Genomic DNA, 16,145 nt, shown 5'->3' with positions numbered 1-16,145 from the left:
TAAGTGAAGCTAATAAACGTAGAGGTGGATACGTTAACGTTTACAGAATACAGCGACCACGCAGGGTCTAGTAATAAGTGAAGCTAATAAACGTAGCGGTGGATCCGTTAACGTTTACAGAATACAGCGACCACGCAGGGTCTAGTAATAAGTGAAGCTAATAAACGTAGAGGTGGATACGTTAAAGTTTACAGAATACAGCGACCACGCAGGGTCTAGTAATAAGTGAATCTAATAAACGTAGAGGTGGATCCGTTAACGTTTACAGAATACATTTAAACTAAAAGCGTACGCCTCGCAGAGACATTCCGCTTAACTCTTTCATCCAAAATTAAAAAGAATATAAGGACCACGCAAGGTCTGATAATAAGTGAATGGCGATCACGCAGGGTCGTTACAATCTTCCCATGTATTTCTTGGCCTGCCTCTTCCTACTCTACCCTCAACCCTCATCTCCATCACTTGCTTGGCTTTCCTATCTTCATTCATTCTATTTCCATGTCCATACCACTTAAGCTGGCGTTCCTCTACTACTTCAGTCATTGTCTTCGTCCTTTGTTTTACCTCTTCTCTTTTCTATCATTTCTTATTCTGTCTCTTCGAGTTTTCCCCACTGTTCTTCTGAGATATTTCATCTCTATTGCTTGATATTTACTTAGATGTTTATCTTGGAGTGCTAAGCTCTCCGTGCCATAGCCCAAGATGGGAACTACAATTGAGTTGTAGAGTTGCATTTTTGTTTTTGTACTGATATCTCTTTTTTCCACTAAAGTACTACTCATTTGATAATATGCTGATGCTGCCTTCTTTGTCCTATTCATTATCTCTTGATCAATTTTCCCACTGCTACTTATGATGGTTCCTAAGTATTCATATGTTTCTACTTTCTCTAGTTGTTTCCCTTCGCATATTACATTCAGGGCTTCATTTTCCTTGTCCTCTTTAGTCACCACCATGATCTTACTCTTTTCTATATTAATCTTCATGCCTTTCCTTTTAAGTTCTTCATACCATTCTTCCACTGCTTGGTGAAGTCTCTCAGGTGTATCTGATATCAGTATGATATCATCGGCATATAAGAGTACTTGGATATATACTGGCCTTAATCTCCACGTACCTATTTTCGTCCTGTGTGTTCGTCGTTTGCATATTTTAGCAATTTCGTTAATTTCAGCATATTCAAACGTTCTTATATTTATATTGGTCGGTATTGCTGCTACAACTATTTTCGTCTTCTTCTAAGAGAACCAAACCCAACTTGCCTAACCTAACCACCACAGATTATTTACTACCCACAAAAAGGTACCACCTAATGGGAATGCTTGAAAAGGTTGTAGCAGCAATCAGTACCATTTACATTTCCATACATTACAAGAACTTCAACCAACAACTTTCTGGTTTTCTACCTACGTGATTTCAAACAAATGAATAATGAGCATACGAGTCAAGTATTCAATTCCGCAACGATGCGTGCTACTTCCTATGACTCTTTAATTGGCGCCTTCGAACTGCATTAGGTGACGTCACTTGCCAAGACCGTACTTAAAGCCTGCTTTTTTAACCTTTCGGATAGAGCCAATGCACGATGAGTCTGGAGCAAGCGAACGAAAAAATTCGTCTGCGCAAGTAGAGACTCAAGAGGGGGTCGACCAATGAACGCGTGAAGTGAGTGCATGGAGGGGAAAACGGGGTTGCAGCTACCCGACGTTTGCATTGTTCAACAGATTCACGAGACAAAGTGTACGTCTGTGGAGCAACGCCAAGGGGAGCAACGCACCGCGTGTTGCTGTAAACGGCTGGTAGGTGAAACCGCGTTTTCCCCTCCATGCACCCATTTTCCCTTTCTCGAGTCACCACTTGCGTAGAAGACTTGGTTTCGTTCGCTTGCTCCAGTGACTTCTGGGACAGAGTGTAGCATATATATATATATATATATATATATATATATATATATATATATATACACACACACACACACACACACACGTATGGAATGTAATATTGTAATGTAGTATGCCTTCTACAGTCCGTGTGCCTTAGCCTATAATGCGCATTCACTCAGTGTTTCCCAACCCATCAACTACAGGGGATTGACAAAAATATGGAAACACCACGACATCGGAACGGGTGAAATCGACGCAATTTTCCCACTTGTAATCGGACGCGGTGCGACATTCGATTGTTTTGCGCCGTGAGATAGGACCCGGGTCTGCCCGTTCGCACTTCATGTCTGCAACCTTGGGTTCTGACGTCAGACGAGCAATGCCTACGAGGTTAGGTTAGGTTCCATTAGCATAAATACAATTAAACATTATTATTTAGGCTAAGAGAACTAAACCTAGCTAGCCTAGCCTAACAGTGTAGGCATGTATCCTAAAGTTAAAAAGCCTTCTCCCATGACGTCAGTACACAAGGTTGCTAAAGTGTTGTGCGATAAGTGAGACCCATAGGACTCTATCGGACCAGCAGGAGTCGACAGTTGCGCTGTAGATGGCGTGCAGTGCAGTTGATACTGAATCATGTCCGAGCTGACAGAGTTTCAAAGAGAGCAAATTGTTGGTGACCGCTTTGCAGGGGCCTCTGTTAAATAAGTAGCCATATTATTTGGCGTATCGAGAGGGACTCCATCCAAGATCATGATGACAGAATAATGTGTCCGGAAAGACATCATCAGACAAACACCTGCGTGGACGAAAATGTACACGGCGTGAAAGAGACAGACGGACACTGAGAAGGGTTGTGACCATCTTTTGCATGCAAGATCCCATTATCCACCATCCAGGACTTGTATTTGTCCATTCCTCGGAGACTGCAGGCCGTTTTGGAAGCTAAAGGCGGTCCTGCACATTATTAGCTACAGCATTCCATCTTTTCGCAGGTGTTTCCATATTTTTGTCGATCTCCTGTATATCTGGCCGCGAAAGGTTCTCTTGAACTTTATTGTATTCTTCTAAGCATTTCTCATTTTATACTGGAGATATTCTGATTAATTGGAATTTTTCGGTGTCGGAAATAGTACATATCGATTAAAATCAGCACTTACTAAATTTATTTAATGATATTGCCCAGAGGAAACTGAAAAATCTAGTTGTTGTGAACTAATTTAAACCTAATGTTATCTTTATCAACAGGCCTAGTCATAATCGAACTATTATGCTTTATTATTCTTGTTTTGTGTTTTTGTTGTTTCATTACTAACACGAGAACTACAAATAACTAAATATGTTAGGATAGCCATGCACACCGGAGCTGATTTTGTACAAACGTCCGAGCAGTTAAGTGTCTGACTCAACGAATATAATAAAAAACAAATGCTTGTCTTGTTGCAATGCGCATAAAGCACTGTGTTTCCAATATGACATTTCACAGTAAAAATGAACACACACAATTATGGCATAATTAATTTATTGATATCTAATTTCAAAAGGTACTTATTAATATGTAAATTTTAAAAATTAGAAAGGTGTTTACGAGTACAATTGTTGAGATCGCTGCAACGAATAAGCATCAGTTGGTGCATTAAGGTGCAGCTCGACAGAGTAAGAACAACTTATTTGCTTCATATGGTGCACCTTTCAAACGTAATAAAGAACCCATCAAAATCGAAACGCTTCATACCAAAAGGGCAAGAAACACACTAGTAGTTGATGACGGTCGGTGTTTAGTGTTTAGAATTAATTTGCATATATCTATATGCATATTTATAAGTTTTATGAGCATCTCCGACGGCGCAGTTGTAGCGTCTTCGCCTTGTAATCAAGGGGTCGCCGCCCACCCTCCGTGGCGGAGTGGTTAGCACATCGCACTACGACGCCAGGGGTCCTGGGATCGAATCCCGGCATGGGCATGAACGTTTGTGAGTGTCCATTCATCAATTTCATCACATCATCACTCATCCCCATCTTCGCAAATTAGCCAAAAGTGGCACAAAAAGCGAAGTAAAATAAAGCAAATCAATAAACAATCGGGCCGGACCCTGTGGCCGAGTGGTTATCACAACGCGCTGCAACGCTAAAGTTTCCGGGTTCGAATCCCGCTCGGGCATGGTTGTTTGTGAATGTCCATTCATCAATTTTATCATTTCATCACTCACCCCCATCTTCGCAAATTATCCAAGAGGCACAAAACGCGAAGTAAAATAAACTAAATGAATCAATCAATAAACAATCGAGAGGTCCCGGGTTCGGTAGTGTTTTGGATCCACTTTAAACTGTAGATTTAGTCCTCATTAGCCTTACTGTGCATAAAGTGGACACTAACTCAATCAATACGTTTTATGAATATATGAATATTATTTTATTAATTAGCTTTACTAAATACATGTAAATTAGTTCTATATATATGCAAATTAATTATAAATATATGGAAATTAATTATGAATATATGCAAATTAATTGTAAACACTGACCGCCCTTAACTCGGTCATCAGCTACTAATTCTAGAATTACTATTCCGTTAAAATGCAGCAATCGAACAGAACAGAAATTACCATTACAACGTAACCAAAATTAAACAAACAACCTTGCTACTTGCACCACGTATATGCTTTTATGAAACCATGAATTGCAGCTTGTCCTGCGGCTCAATTAACAACAATCTACTAATATTTACATAAGGATATAATAACATTTTCATGGCCGCTTACAGGAACGTTTTTGCACATCTGCAGCTCCCTGGAAAATAAACATAGGAACTCGGTATGCAGGCTGCTGTTTGCTGAATGTTTACCCAACTGGTAAAATGAGTGTGTGAAGCTAGCAACGAATAGTGAAACAGCAGTGTTGCGGTACGCAGATTGAAAAAGTCTGGTTACACGAGAAACTTTTAGTGTTTGTATTTATCTTCGTTTATGTTCTATTCTGCTCCTTTAGGCAAATCGTGACGATAAGGATGGATGATGATGGGATGAAGGAGCTCTGCTAGAAGAACATGCATGTCTACTACAAGACTCGAACCTGGAGCCGAAGTGGCTACAGCACACGGACACGGAGGATCAGTTAATATATTGAAACAAAGGATTACCCTGTTTTCAACTGCTTGTATCTTTTTTATTGAATATAGTTACAACACCGGATTTTAAACAACAGCATACATGAGCATAAAGGTTTTCACTACAATGCAATTTTTAGACACTCAACATGCACGATGACCATACGTTCCGTTTTGACCAGAACAGTCCCGTTTCAGAGGTGTGTCCTGGTCGCCCCGTTGATGTTAAAAACTCACCATTTGTCCAGTTTTATAAAAGTCTAGGAGTTATAGCCTGACAAGTTAAGTCCCGATATGCGCAGACGCTGCGGAGCACTTCCTATTACGTCATCCTCCTCACCACTCTTCTACGTACTATTATGCACGCGCGTTAAGGTTTTTAACGAAGAGAAAGTACTGGGCGAATGAATTCATTTTCTGAATGCGACATCGAGCAGTGGCTTGGTTTTTTTTAAAAAAAGCCGACTGGAGTGGGGTTCTTTTGTTTATCGTACAACAATCACTACGAGAAGGCAATCTGATAACACGCTTGTCTATGTTCTTTTTTAAAGCACTGAAATGTTCTTGCTCTTTAATCTTGGCTGCATATTTTTGAAATGCAAAAATCAAATCATGCCGTTGTGTTTACAATGTTGCAACATATTTGCGAAATCAGAAGGAGTTACATAAACTTAAGTATAATGTTGTCGAGTCCACAAGCGCCGCCACGGGTGTATCTAAATGGATGGTTTCTCAAGTTTTAAAAGAATTGGATTGGATTGATTTGTTGTTTTAAGTCCACTTTATGCACAGTAAGGGTAATCGGGACTGGACCTACAGTTTAAAGTGGGATCCGAACCACTATGTGCCTTCACCGGGAATCGAACCCGGGACCCCTTGATTACAAGGCGACGAAGCTACCACTGCGCCATCGAGGAGGCCAAGTTTTAAAAGAAGGAAAAGAGTTGTTGGCGAAAGGTGAGCTGAATTTCTGTACACGAAGAGATAGGTAGAAAACAGCCCAGGAAAAAGCGAAAATAAATTTCGTTGAAAATCCTCAGACAATTCCGCTCCCTCCAGGTTGCAACACTGCGAACCAACGTCGCTGCGAAGAATGGAGTTGGGAAATGTTGTGCGAGATGCGCAACAGCTATTGGCAGCGTCGTGTTTTTAAACTTGTCAAGTTATAGCTTGAAGATCGAGTCTAAATTTGAGACATATTATTCTGAAACATTACTGATGCAATTTTTAAACTAGCGTCATGGTAAAACAGCTGAACTATGTTTCCAACACTTCCATAACAATCAATATGTTTCATTGTCGTCGAGAACGTTCCAGCAGACGGTACCTCACCGTTAGCTCGAGTCGCGGGTTGTATTGTTTTGTGTGTTCCGTTATTTGCAGAGCAGTGAATAAGCATACATGTAGTTTCAGTACATTCTCAAGAAGAATTGTTGTTCTGATAAATACTCGAGTGTAGGACTAACATCAAAGGTTAATCGGAAGAGAACAGAAACACTATGTAAGCCATGACGAGATTATTATAATTATTACCTTTTTATTTCATTCATTTGTATGATGTTATCATTCGTGTGATCCATACTTCACTGAATAATAATATAATTAGGCCTAATTGATTTTTAAGGAGGGGGACAGAGCACAAATATTATGGTCCCCCTATCAAAATGGGTATCTTCAGCCATATACGAGCTAAGAATCCAACTAACATAAAGCTACACATTTTGAAATATGATCTTTATATATTAATTTATTAATTAATAGAAGATTTGATTAAATTATAAGTAATAAATTCTTGCAAATGGGTCGCTTTACTAAAGAAGGGCGTACTAGTAACAGAATGTATAACTTATACAGTACGTTCTAATATATGGCAACTCGATCATATAGCCGCAGATTTTAAAATTCGGTTAACAGTGAAAAAAAATTATAATGACATGTCTTTATTCTTATTTGATGATACACAAGATACAGAAAGCAGAAAAAAATTGAAGAAATCGGTAAGAAGTCGGATACTGTACTCGTTATTTCAATAAAAGGTGATGTAAATTTCCATAAACAAACTGGAAATATTAAAATATATATACAGTGGCGGCGTTTGGGTCCAAAAACCGGGGGGGGGGGGGCAAAGACAGTACATTTCCCTTTGTAGATAAGATTTAGCATAGTGCGGGGGAAAATGTTGCGAAAAGTGGGGGGTAACTGCCCCCACTCGCCTCCCCTAATCGCCGCCACTGTACATATATTTTGAACAGAATTTCAAAATTCGGGCGCCATAGCGACGAGGCGTCCTATATTTTCTATCCCTGTTCGTGGATAAGTTCACTTGATGCTTAGATTACACTTCAATGGACTCCTCCTGGGAATAGAGGCCATGAAAATCTAATTTATTTGAGCTTATATGAAGTTAATTTATAGCTAAATGTTTTCTTCTCTGTTTCCAGGGGAATACAGCTGCCTCGTGGCTGAGTTCCATCTGAGGCGAGCCATAGGCTACCATTTGGTCCAGAGCTACCTGCCCTCCATCCTGGTCGTGGTCATCTCGTGGGTGTCCTTCTGGCTAGACGTGGAGGCCATCCCTGCCAGAGTCACCCTCGGAGTCACCACCCTGCTCACCATCTCCTCCAAGGCTAGCGGGATACAGGCGGGGCTACCCCAGGTACAGCCATTTATACCACAAGCACTTCCCCCTACACACAAACATTCTCAACACCCTCCCAAAATTTGTCACAAAGGCTGTACTGCACTGGAAATTTCGTTATAGTCGTGTTATTTAGTTAGAATGTTGAGTTTGTTCATTGTTTGTATTTTAACGTGCCAACTGTTGAACTGGCAAACTATAGCTCTCGCCACGAAAACAGTCCCCTCAAGGTCAGAGCTTCCCGTTGCCTCCTCCACACCCCTGGCCCTCCAGGGTTGCCACTGAACTTCTAAGCTGCTCAGTCGACACATTGCGCGTTGTGTGTATACGGTTGATTTCGTCGGTTGAAATGGTTGATTGGCAACACTGTAGGCGAGCGGTGTGACCTTGACTGGACTGTTTTCGTGACGAGAGCTCTAGAATTACAAGCACAAGTAGACTAGCTGGTAGGTGTAAACCTGACAACGAAATTTACAAAGTGATTAATTTAATTAACTTAAACTGTTATAACAATGTATTAAATTTAACGAATATAAAAATAAGCAGTTATTCATGAATCTTGTGAGTAATATTACATTGTTGAAACATAACTGTGAAATAAGCAATCTGTCTTTTACAAATATTGACTGATTGATTGAATTAAAATTATTGGCTGCGTCGGCACATATGGCCATTTTGCCCCCTTCAATGTATACGGGGAAATATTCCCTTATCTAAGATTATTACTTAATTGTTTAATCCAAGGTGTGTAAAAAGCTCCTTGGAAAAAAAATAAAAGTGCAAGGTTATAAAGAGACTTGCACAAGACAAACACAATATAGTAAAAAGTAAGAATGTACTAAAAAGAGACCAGATCTTTGTAAAAATACAAAGTAAAAACATGTGTTAAATAAAGGACTGTCGCATTTTCTCAACAGGAATGACAAATAGTTGGGAAGATGAAACGGCTGCCTGATGAAAGCAATCAACACATTCAAGAAGAATGATACAATGGACGGTCCACAATTATTTTAATTGAACATGTACTGAAATTTTAATCATGGATCCCAAATATCATCAGATAATTGAAAATCATCCTCTTTCTCTTCTGTAGGATTAAATTTCAAAGGTGGTGGCTTACCCCACTTGTAAAAAATATAACTCCACACTAACATAATTGACAATATCCATTGCATAACTGCTTCTTTTTATATTTTAAAATTTACTACATTGTTATAACTATAACTTTATCAAACAAGAACAAATACATGATGAAGGGAGCATGTGTTTTCCTGAAACATTACAACACAAATTGTGTTTTTATGCTTGTGACAGTTGTAAACTACAAGATATATAATTCTACAATGCAAGCAATATGTAGAGTGACTGGCAATAAAAAATGAGACGCCTAGATCCTGAAACATTTTTTCCCCCTGCAATGCATTGTGTGTGTGTTACCAAATCTACGGTGATAAGTGGATTTTAATAGCAAATTTTCAATGGCAGCATCTACCATGCCGTAGATTTGTGAAACACCCTGCAGGGAAGAGAGTATTTGAGTATCTAGCTGTCCCATTTTTATTGCCGCTATCTCTACATGCAAGAAAAACTATCATGGAGTTTTGGACTATTAACCACTGTTAATTAACAGTGGTTAATAGTCCAAAACTCCATGATGAATAAATCACCACTGATTAGCTACAAAGAAGAAGAAAAACTATGCATCTCTTACTGATGGCTTCTCTTGTCTGTTGAGGTATCGTACGTGAAGGCCATGGACGTGTGGATGGGCGCCTGCACCACCTTCGTCTTCTGCGCCCTTCTGGAGTTCACGCTCGTCAACTACCTGTGGCGGCGGTCGGTGGTCTGTCTGCACGAGGCCTTCGGGAAAGTCAAGGAGAAGGGGCAGGCCACGTGCTACGTCGTCAGCCTCAGCGAGGTCAGTCTCAAATCGTTTTCACAACTAACTCTCTAGCCTTCTTAAACCCGAAGGTTTCAACACGAGCATTCCATCTGTCCCTATCCTGGCCAAGATCAATCCAATCTTTTCCATCCTTACCATCTCAACGTTATCCCTTCATCTCCGTCTTGGCCTTCCTGCAAGTCTATTACCATCAGGTTTCCCAACAGGAATCCTGTAAACTCTTGTTTCCTCCCCCAAAAATGTCAAAAACATGGTCCTTCACTTACTGAGGAAATGCGATCGAAGTCAGCAAGTCCCTGTATCAAATTAAAGCGTACATAGAAAGGGTATCTAATAAAGACGGGACATTTGGAAACAGAGGTATAGGGAAGAGAATAAATAGTTCCAAGAGCTTTAACATGGAAATGAATGTTGCAGAGGATGCCATTACTTAATGAGATGCCGCTGAAGAGATGCGTAGGTTTGTGAAGTGCCTTTGGGTGCGCGCCACTGGATTCCCACGTTACGGTAGCTGCCCAATCCCCGTGTGCGGCAGAGTTATGAGACTCCCCTAACGTTATAGTTACACTGAGCAATCTTAGGACGCGTAGTTAGAAAAAATAACTAAAGTTCAAATCACCAACCCTGAGACCTTCTGTAAACAAAACCACGTGCATGCAGAAAGCATTGCAAACTCATAGAAGTAAAATAATCCACACGAAAATCCAGCGTTGTTACAGGATTCATTACGTAAGGTAAAACAACGGCCAATTTGTAGTATGGGATACGCTGCCGCAAGTGACGTCTCACTTTAAACCCAATGCTCTTCTTTCTTTACTTATTGCTCCATCTTTATGGTTAACTCTTTGCACCAGTAATCATTTCCCATAAATTTGGCTTCATTCTTGCATGCGAATTGAATATATTTTACTTGCATTTTTTTCAAACAAAATTATATAACATGGTAATGTATATTTCTAAGGTTTGATATAGATAGGAATGTGTTTGATATTTTTTTGTAGATTTTATGTAAATTGTAAATTGATGATGATGATGATGAAAACAAGACAAAGAAAGTTCGTAAATTTATTGCGGTTAGAAACTTTGACAAGCATCCTAATAACGATTTTTGTTCCGCCAAATATAGTGCACTTCGTAAAATAACTTGGTGACATGTCAAGGCAAGATAAGTGTGAACATTTGCATTGTAACTTTCAATGAGCTTAGAGATTTGTGTACATAATGATATTTTATAACATTGGTTATTTTCTAAAAATAATCATGTGAACAGCAAGGAAGTAGTGCCACTTTCAACATGGCGACTTCTATGCGTGCGGGAAGGTCTCCGCGTTCAGTGATACATCGAATCGGTGAGACGGTTTGTTTACAGAAGGTCTCAGGGTTGGTGATTTACACTATAGGTTCTTGCCATTGTACAACGTTTAATAAAATCATTGCAATATAATGCCATTATATTCACTAACGCGATTACATTGCAATAATAACAATGTTATTCACAAAATTCACATCATCTCACGCAACTCAACTTACATTGTCTTTTCACGTACTGTTCTCATGGCAATTCAATCAACAACAGATACATCTGCTCCAGACTTAATAGTTTCAGAAATGTCTAGAAACCGGAAATGACTTCCGTTTCCGGTATCACTTATAATAAAACATAAAACCAGAACGTATAAAGTTGATAACACTCACAACAATATTAACACAAACAAATAAATCACACACATTACAACGAAAATTACAAATACAACATATACATGGTAAAAATAAGCAAGGCGTATCAGGTTTTATGACTTGATGATGACGTCCAATAGATGACAACCCTTCCTGCAGTCTTCGAGGGACTTTTTTTTTAGCTCTACATAACATGTCCACACGAACCTGGGCGATTTCCTCGCTTTCCTTTCGACTACAACTGACATCATCAAGTCGTAAACCCTACCCATCTCTTCAGCGGTATCTAATTTTGTAATGGCATCCTCTACACTATTCATTTCTATGATCAAATCTCTTGCAACTATTTATTCTCTTCTCTATGCTTCCGTTTCAAAATGTCCCGTCCTTTTTAGACACCCTGTATTTCTCACTAATTGTTAGAATCTGATAACGAGCGGTTTCACACTGCACGAACGTGACTGAAGAAGCCTCACTTCCATCTCATTCCCACCTGTCTTAACGAGAGCGCTTCTTCACACAATGATCCACAATGCCAAAAAATCGGCAATAATCTGAGGCTCCCTATTTCAGCACTATATCCATACAAATGTGTAAGATTATTAATTTTAACTAAATATAAACACTTTCGGTTCGCAGAATTGACGTGAGGCCGATATAATATGAAAAGTATATTTGTTGACCTATCTCATGCTTGGGAGGACAGCAATACTAGGCGAGGCCCTATTCTAGTAAAATGAAACGCGGTTACGGTTAGTTCACATGATTTCTCTAGCCTATCTACTGCCTATTTTGGGAAGAGCAGTAAAAGTTTCATAAAGTCCTTGCTTTGACTCATCTCACCCAACACGTCGGTAGGTGTCGAGGCTTGCCTCGAATTGATACCTTCCTGGAGATGAGGCCTGCACGAAAAGTTTTATTGCGTAATACTAAACGCACGCCCATGAAAATAGGCGGCTGGGCAGAATTGCGCTGGTGCCACGTGTGGGAAAACCAAAGCGACAGCGGAACAAAAGTCGCTGGTTCCCGTACACTGTGTGGCAACGTCAACCGGGCTGCGTTGCCTAGTTCGAGCGTCAGACCGACCTCTCTCCGGGGAACTTTTGCGTCATCCCTGACCTTTCGAGCAAATGTCAGTTTGTATCCAGTGATGTGCGTTTACGCGTAAACAACGATAGTCTACATTCTACACGTAGACTATTTTATACACGTAGATGACGTAATCTTTGTAAACATGGCGAAAGGTGATAACTTAGCAAAGAGCGCGTAGAAATAAAACAAGATTATACTCCGTATCAGTTGCTGATGTGTAAGGAGAACCTTTCATACCCTCCCTTCCAAATTCGAACAATTTCTCACCTAGGAATAATACCTAACATAGGAAATATTCTAGTGTTTTATGGGAGAAAGACTAATTTTGCCTCACGACTGCCATCTGTTGTTTTTTTGCATACTATTTATCTTCTTCCACAGTTGATGATAGAAGAGAAGACAAATTTTGTTGTAAATTGGATTCTTTTCATTTCGTTAGGAACCAATATATTTGAAAATGTCACTTTCCTTTCATGAAAGCCTTGATAATTAATTTTGATACACTTTAGATTGTCTACGTAGTCTATGTAAACTACAACCTAATGTAATCTACGCGTAGATTACGTGTAGACAATGCATGCAGAAGTAAACTTATAGTGTACGGCACATCACTGTTTGTATCAGGTGCATTACAGGGACTAACTCTACAACGAGATCTTTCATTCCCTTAAACCTCCAAACACACGGGATTGTGCTCCGACGTGGCAACAGCGCCAACTTCTGCCACCCGCATCATTTCATGGCGGTGTCTTTAGGCGAGACACTTTGAACACTAGAATATATTCCCAGATTTGTATTAAATAATAATATGAAGTACAACAATGATATAATAATAGTAGTAGTTAAAAGTATCGTTAAAATTTCGTTATGCACAATGAATGTTTGTCTCGAGAGAAAGGAAACTAAGATTTCCACCAAGTCACTTTCAGGATAAATTATTGGACGTATTTCACCGGGGAAGTTCTTTGGTTTTTTAGCGTTTCACTTCTCTCGTCACTTTCTTCAAATCGTAACTATCCCCCACGATGGTGGGTGGCCATTGGTTCCATACACAGGCCGAAATCTCAGGAGGCAAGTTGTTACGCTTCACCCAGGAAACTCAAACCTGTGCGCGTCCCGTAGCCCGTAGCTTTAGACCGCAAGGCCTGCGATTTTTTTTTTTTTTTTTTTTGCAGTCAACTTGTGAATGCGGGTTCATTTCTTGCTCTCTGATTGGCTGTTGGAAAGTTACAGTGCTCTGATTGTGAGAATATCTTATTTCCGATTTTCAGTGCAAATTTGCTGCTTTCTAATCTAATCTAACCTAACCCAACGTACAGCGCAAATAAGATATTCTCACAATCAGAGCACCGTAACTTTCCAAAAGCCAATCAGAGAGCAAGAAATGAATCCGCATTCACAAGTTGACTGGAAAAAGAAAAAGCGTGCAAGGCCTCGTTGCTTGATAACAAATGAACTTATTAACTTCAAATACTAAATATAAATAAACGTGTGTGTTTCATGTATACTCTTTACCGGATGTTTCCCTTTCAGTCCAAGGAGCCCTTCACAGAGGTGACCCAACCAGACGCTCCCCCTGCCGATTCGGACGTCGTGAACCAGGCAGAAGTGGACGATAAGAAGAGAGCAAAGAAGATCGACCAAGTTTGTCGAGTCGCGTTTCCGGTTATGTACATTGTTTTCAACACTTTCTACTGGGTGTACTACTTGGCTTTGTCCCCTTAAAAATTAACATTAATCGGTTGAACATTTTCAAACATTATACAACATAACAGCATGTCATCTTTCGTGGATGCTGCTGCGTTAACATAAGGTATCGTTTCATTACTTTCAATCAGTGCAATACAAATGTGTTCTATTGTAATGTACTAACCTTGAAAATGGACTCACAATATGTAACTATTTGCAGAGGCGCAACCACGAATTTTTGTCTGCGGGGGGCAAATACCGGGAGTACCAAGAGGATAAACTTGCCAATAATAATAATAATAATAATAATAATAATAATGGCATTACAACTATTATTATTGTTATTTTCATTGTTGGCATTTTTTCTAGTATTTTTTCAAAACGTTGAATTTCACATTAGCTAATAATGGAAAACAGCCACAAACTGTATTTTTGAAAGACAAAATGACGAATTTCTTTTGTACATATGACATGTGTAACTTTCATGTAGAACATATGTTTTACACATATGCAACATGGAGCGACGGAAAATAAGAAAATACATATGCTACATGCTAACACAAAATTGTGCACGTATTCAATGTTTCTTTAATACATATATATTACTTAAATACATTACATAATCAATTCATCCACCTCGTAACAAACCAACAGCAAAAATGACATAAATTGTCTTTCACATGTGTGTGCTCCATTTCCTCAAAACGATTGTTCATACATTTAAAACAAAACTGTTTGGCAACAGTCTGAAGTACACATTTGGTCTTATTTCTCTCTATAGTAATTTACAATGCATTATAGAAAAGAATAACATAGCGAGCGAAGCGATCAAGAACATTTTCAGATCCAATTTTTGCAAACTTAAAACAATATTGATTTAATAGGCCGCAAATAATTTCATGGGACGCCATGGCATTATCTCTTTTACAACTTTTTTCATTTACATCGTTCGACGCCCCCTAGCTACGGCTCACAACTTTATAAGAATAAGAAAAGTAGGCATTGCGAGCGAAGTGAACAAGGAAATTTTACAAAATGTATTTTTATTTGCATAAAATTTGAAATCGATGGGGCAATATTCGCTTTGTGTCCCCCTGAAGGTGCCCTTGGCCGTCAATGTTTGCCCCTTAAAATTGATTTCCTTCCAACGTTGGGGTGCAATGCCCCCTGCCTCCCCCGTGGTTGCGTCCTGACTATTTTCAGATTACAGCATTGTACCTGTAAATTGTAACGCACATATCAGATACAACTGTATAATTAAACACTGTAGAAATCCTTGCAACCCTATATTTCACTGTAGCTGTATGAAACATCTCAAGTGTGTACTTAACAATAAATAAATTTATATTTATGCACAAGCGTTTAAATGTCAAAATTACAGATATATCCTCTTGTACAGTGGGATCCATGAGTATTACCGTGAAAATTGTCCATGACTATTTTCATTAATTTTTCTCATACATCCTACGTGTTTTAAGCGATATATTTTTATGTATGCTGGTGCAGAAGTTGTCAACAGCTTGTTTTGAATTTTCTTTTAATTCTTGAAGCTCTTATTGGGTCAAATAAAGTGCACGAACATGGTGATGGATACTTTGCACGATAATACTCATGGATACCATTGTACAATAATGTGTTAATGGTGTGTTTTAGCGAAAAAATTACTTTATTCACGTCACTTTCATCATTTAGCTGCTGTCTGACATTTAATAAATATTTTATGAAAGTATAACAAGAAATATAACCAATTTTGCCCATAGTCAGTATTCTTGATTTCAGACTGGTTCACTAGGTTCTTCTTCTTTATTTTGTTGGCTCACACCGCGTAATTTTGCAATTTCTAGCCAAAGTTGCTGAGTTTAAGTACTATTATGTGTGTTCAAAACTCTTGATGAATATCTTTAACTCTCTTCGAAACACTATTGACTCATTGAGTGTTGTAGTCCATTTTGTTCTTATGATATAACGACTTTGCGAGGTCTTTTGTATTTAAATTGTTGTGAGGGTCATGGCTGTTTAGATTGTAAACCTATGTTTTCGAGCGAAACTATAAAGTATCCAAATACCTGCAGTAGGAGGTTCAGGTAATGTAGATAAGGATATCGGAATCTGTGCGTGTTGTAAGTTTTCATACAAAGAGTGTCTGTGTTGTATCCT

At 39.0% G+C, this 16,145-nt stretch overlaps 1 protein-coding gene across 1 annotated transcript in view; it reads left to right on the top strand.

Annotated features, from left to right (window-relative positions):
• LOC146004434 (glycine receptor subunit alpha-2-like) overlaps positions 1-14,286 on the top strand; it is a 90,771-nt gene extending 76,485 nt beyond the window's left edge. Inside the window, exons 8-10 of the mRNA XM_083143290.1 lie at positions 7,431-7,645; positions 9,363-9,545; positions 13,833-14,286. Of these exons, the coding sequence (XP_082999416.1) occupies positions 7,431-7,645; positions 9,363-9,545; positions 13,833-14,024 (590 nt within the window). The 3' untranslated portion in view covers positions 14,025-14,286. The remainder of the gene's footprint in view (positions 1-7,430; positions 7,646-9,362; positions 9,546-13,832) is intronic.
• The last annotated feature ends 1,859 nt before the right edge of the window (positions 14,287-16,145 follow it).

Source organism: Lepisma saccharinum, chromosome 21 (assembly GCF_977018435.1).
Source record: "Lepisma saccharinum chromosome 21, izLepSacc3.1, whole genome shotgun sequence".
Classification (NCBI taxonomy): Eukaryota; Metazoa; Arthropoda; class Insecta; order Zygentoma; family Lepismatidae; genus Lepisma; species Lepisma saccharinum.
The sequence above is the reverse complement of the archived record's forward strand: the minus strand, read 5'-3'. Positions and strand labels throughout refer to the sequence as shown.